Source organism: Frankliniella occidentalis, unplaced genomic scaffold (genome assembly GCF_000697945.3).
Source record: "Frankliniella occidentalis isolate FOCC.00 unplaced genomic scaffold, Focc_3.1 Scaffold269, whole genome shotgun sequence".
NCBI classification, from domain to species: Eukaryota; Metazoa; Arthropoda; class Insecta; order Thysanoptera; family Thripidae; genus Frankliniella; species Frankliniella occidentalis.
Window position 1 is genome coordinate 134,904 of NW_026267395.1, and position 4,609 is coordinate 139,512.

General features: G+C 41.4%; 1 protein-coding gene across 2 annotated transcripts in view; it reads left to right on the forward strand.

The window, feature by feature from the left end:
* Positions 1-733: 733 nt before the first annotated feature.
* Positions 734-4,609, forward strand: part of LOC113204930 (palmitoyltransferase ZDHHC18) — a 31,408-nt gene continuing 27,532 nt past the window's right edge. The window contains exons 1-8 of one of the 2 annotated variants that reach the window (XM_026420326.2): positions 734-1,224; positions 1,528-1,688; positions 1,781-1,936; positions 2,045-2,182; positions 2,266-2,420; positions 2,512-2,629; positions 2,710-2,843; positions 3,617-3,908. In XM_026420326.2, the coding sequence (XP_026276111.1) occupies positions 1,076-1,224; positions 1,528-1,688; positions 1,781-1,936; positions 2,045-2,182; positions 2,266-2,420; positions 2,512-2,629; positions 2,710-2,843; positions 3,617-3,908 (1,303 nt within the window). In that variant the 5' untranslated portion in view covers positions 734-1,075. The remainder of the gene's footprint in view (positions 1,225-1,527; positions 1,689-1,780; positions 1,937-2,044; positions 2,183-2,265; positions 2,421-2,511; positions 2,630-2,709; positions 2,844-3,616; positions 3,909-4,609) is intronic. The other variant, XM_026420317.2, reaches the window with a different exon arrangement.

Below are 4,609 nucleotides of genomic sequence, written 5' to 3' on the forward strand. Positions count from 1 at the left end.
CGGAGCGGGGCGGGGCGGGTAGGGGCCGGCGTGCGGGGCTCGTGAGATTAGAGTCCAGCCTGTTCGCGTGTGTTCGCGGTGAGGTGTGTGGGGTGTGGTGGAAGTGTTGCGCTTCTGCGGGTCGGCTTTGACTTTGCTCGGTGCGGTTTTCATTCACGTGCCTTTTTCGTGTCAAAGTTTAGGGTAAGAATGAATTAAGTTATGTGCAGGTCACCATAAAAAAATAAATGAGCAAGCATTGTGTTCTACAGAAATATGTCAGCTTCCAAACCAATATTTTAATCTAAAAAAAGGAATTGACTGTTGGTGTTTGAAGACCGTTCAACGTCAAACTTCTTCAAACTTCTTTACAACTCTGCAATTGCAATCAAAGTGACAATTTCGAAGTATACATACTTGACTCACAGAAATAAGATTTTAGGACGAATATTGAAATTGTCGATAGGGGTGCGTAAGTGTGCGGTAGAACACCATTTCATTTCAAACGATCGGTGCTTGCCGCGCTCGGCGACTGCAGCGCGACGTGTTCGGCAACTGCTGGAACTAGACATAGCATCACGTTCGTAAAGAAGTGAAAGATGGTGTATCAATCAAAAAATATTTGCAACCCCTTAAGACCGAAAGTTTTGGCTCGAGGCACCAAAACCGTGCACCGTCTTATGCTCGAGGCTCGAGACAACGACGTTCAAAACTTGGTCATAGTTTAGTCCATTGCCGTCCGTGTTTTGTTTTTTGACGAAGCCAATAAGAGAACGTACTCGGTTTTGTTTACGAGTAGATAAACTGATTATCAGCTGTGCTGTATGATTGATATGATAGAAGTTTTTTAATGGAAGGTGCCCACATTCCTTCGCACTTCGTCATCTTCAGTCGTGTGTTCCGCAGAACGACGGGGCAATGCGGGAATCTTTGCTTTGCGTCCCTTCGCCATCTGCTCCTGTCACTCCTGTCATTGCGTTAGCCTGGCTTTAGCCCCGCGGGTGCGATGCTCTCGTGTCGGAAGGTCAATTTAATCGGCAGACCTCATTATTCCTCATGCACCGCTGGGGCAGGCGTCGCTGCCTGAAGAACAATTATGCCTCACGTCACTAGAAAGTGGGAATTGTTTCCTGGGAAGAATAAATTCTGCTGCGACGGAAGAATCATGACTGCCCCCCACACAGGTGTATTCTATGTGACACTGGGTCTAATCGTGGGGACGAGCATGCTATTCTTTACTTTTGAGTAAGTATGAAATTCCCTATGAAAATGTCACCAATTCAACTTAGAAATTCATTACTTTTGAGATATTCTTGCCATTGTATGCTCTCTCACCATACCCTTGTTCTTGTTAAGGAGGTTATGATACACATGTATTTGCTGTTCTAGTTGTCATGATTCCAAACGTTTCGTTGGCCCCACCCCCTTAAAAAGCATTTATTTTTCTTGTAATCAACTGTATTCTTATTCCCCATAAAATTGTATTAATGTTGGTTTCAATCTTTACATTCGTGTTCTTTTATAGCTCAATGATTTTGTCTATTTCAGTTGCCCATTTTTAGCAGCACGCATTACCCCAGCAATTCCTGTTGTGGGTGCTTTAATGTTCTTATTTGTCATGTCTACATTACTGAGAACAAGCTTCAGTGACCCGGGAGTTATTCCCAGAGCAACACCGGATGAAGCTGCTTATATAGAAAAACAAATTGGTATGAAAATCAATTAATTTGCCAGTGCTGCAACAATCCCTTTCTTGCTATCAATGATGTATCTTTCCCAACTTGTTGTATTCTTTATTCAGTTCCAAACAATGCCAACTCACCTACTCAAAGACCACCTCCTAGAACACAGGAGATACGTGTACGTGGTCATCCAGTGAAGCTAAAATATTGTTTTACATGTAAAATATTCCGTCCACCAAGGGCATCACATTGCAGTCTCTGTGATAATTGTGTTGGTATGTATCATCACATAAAACCCTTCTACCCGTACTTTCCTCTAAAGTTTTTGTATTATAGTGATTACTCTCCCGACTTACAAAAATTGTTTTTGTTTAATTTTACAGAAAGATTTGATCACCACTGTCCTTGGGTTGGAAATTGTGTTGGAAAAAGAAATTATAGACATTTTTACTTATTTATTGTATCCCTTGCATTTCTGTGTGTGTTTATTTTTGCGTGTGCAGTCACTCACATAATTTTGTGTAAGTTCATACTGGTTTTCTAGTTGATATTGTTGCATAGTTTTAAAAAGATGTATTGAATTAATTCAAATAATTTTTACCAGTAACTCGGGATGATCGACAGTTTTTGGAAGCTGTGAAGGACTCTCCAGCAAGTGTAATATCTGGAGTAATATGTTTCTTTAGTGTTTGGACAATTCTTGGTCTCTCAGGCTTTCACACTTATTTGACTGCATCCAACCAAACAACAAATGAAGATGTAAGTCTGTTGCCTCTTTATTTTAAATATTTCATACTGTGATGTAAGAATTAGTTGCACTTTTTCCTGTTTATTCCTCTCAATTTTTCAGATCAAGGGACTGTTTACAAGTAGGCCAGGAATGGAGGGGTTAAACCCTTACAGTGAGGGCAATGTTTGCTCTAATTGTTTTTTTGTGCTCTGTGCTCCCCTCTCTCCCAGTCTTATTGGTAAGCATGTGTGTAAGTAAGTGTGTATGATACGAACCCTTTCTAAACCTGCAATAATTAATGCCAAATATTTTTTACAGATCGTAGAGGAATTGTCACTCCAGAGTATGCTGCTGAAAGAGCAGCAGAGCGAGCTCGTGAACAGGAATCAAGGGACACTGTGATTGCCAATAACAAATCATACGGAACAGTAATCACCCAGCAGCCTTCCATTGTTAGTTTACACTACTTTAGGGTTGTGTCTATTGTTAGAGGGGTGCTAGCTGGCCCAAGCCAGCCCTCAGGAGGCACTGCCTTTGCCTGACCGCTAACCGTTGAAAAACTATTAAGAAGCTGGAAAAATAGCCTTTTTTAAAATATGTTTTTGGTCTGGTCAGGCACTTTCAAAAGCAGTACCTCTGACAAGAGAACCTCTTCAGGTGTAAATCTCACATTCCGCTGAAATGCAAAAAAATTGAAGTTTACTTATATAGAAGTCTGATGGTACTTGAATTTTTTCCTGAACCTCACAATCAGTAGGGGTGTGCTTACGACGTACACTGCTTTTTGTCCCAAATATCCCTCTACCCCCTTAACAGAACAAAATGGAGCAAAACTGGCAAAAGTTTGGATCGAAGGGTGCTACCCCTTAGAAAAATAGGTTTAATTTTTATTCATATTTTAATAGTCTTGTGTACCCTACCCATGGACTAATTTAGAGGTTCAGGAAAACTGTTAAGAGCCATCAGAGTTCTATATAGATAACCTTCAAATTTTTTTAGTTTCACTGAAATCTGAGTTTTACACCTGACAAGGTTCCCTTGTGAGGACCAGCTGACGGTAAGCTGTAATTTGTAATGTACGGTAAATCTACATTACACCTTAGTTGAGGGCGGTCAGCACACCCCTTACTAAACACAACCTTGCTGTCGCACCAAATTTTTTGTTCTCATGATCGTAGTTATGATCAGTTTCTAAATGTGTCATCCTTTTTTTTTCTGATTTTAGAATGGAACTGTGCTTCCGAGTGAGGGACAAGCTGCTCATGTAACAAATATCATCCAACATACTCAGATGCAACAGTTTCAGCAGCAACAGATGCAACAGCAGTTACAACTTCAGCATAACTTGCAACAGCAACATCATCAGCAGCAGCAACAACAACAACAGCAAACTCCTCCGCCACCTCCACCACCACAACAATTAGCAATTTCCCAATCACTGGGAAACCACTTACAGAACTCAAGTGCTGGAAGTCTGCACTTCTCCCACACTTCTCCTGGACTACCAGCTATTAACGGTTCGTACCACCATTATGAAGTGCATGCCCCCCAGGTTGTTTCCCCATATAGCTATGCAAGTCTTCCCCTACGCCGTCATAGCTATCGTGGAGGAGTTGACTATGCTGCCCACCAATTTTCTCCTTACAGAGATACCTCAGTATTGACACCAAGTCGCTGTCGTGAACATTCTTTTATGGGTATGCCGTCTTATCCTGCCATGAGTTTTGTCCATGGTGGCTTTCAGCACAGCTATGCTGTGGGGCCCCGAGCAGTACTAACTCGTAGCTTAATTGGAACTGCCGGTGGGTTTGTTGTTCCAGTTTATGGCCAGCCCTCTACTCATCTCTTTGGTTACAATCATGTCAATCCTGTGGGTGCTGGGGGTTTTATGGGTATGGAGGGTGTCTTTCAGCAGTGCACTTCACACTGGGATGGAGCATCAAACATTGGTCGCACAAGTAAGAGTGGTCTTGCCCCTGGCTTTGTTGTTGCTAGTGGTAGTAATAGTGAAGATGAAGGAGAACACATGCATATTTATGAGCATAATCCGTTGCACCATTATGAACAACAGTAATGAACCGTTCATTGGAAGATGCAACTGCTGATAGTGAGTAAGATGGTATTTCCAGACATGTTATATTAATTTGTTTGAATTTTACTTAAATCCTATATTCTTCATTTTATTAAAAGTTATGATGATGTATTCTTTTATTTAATG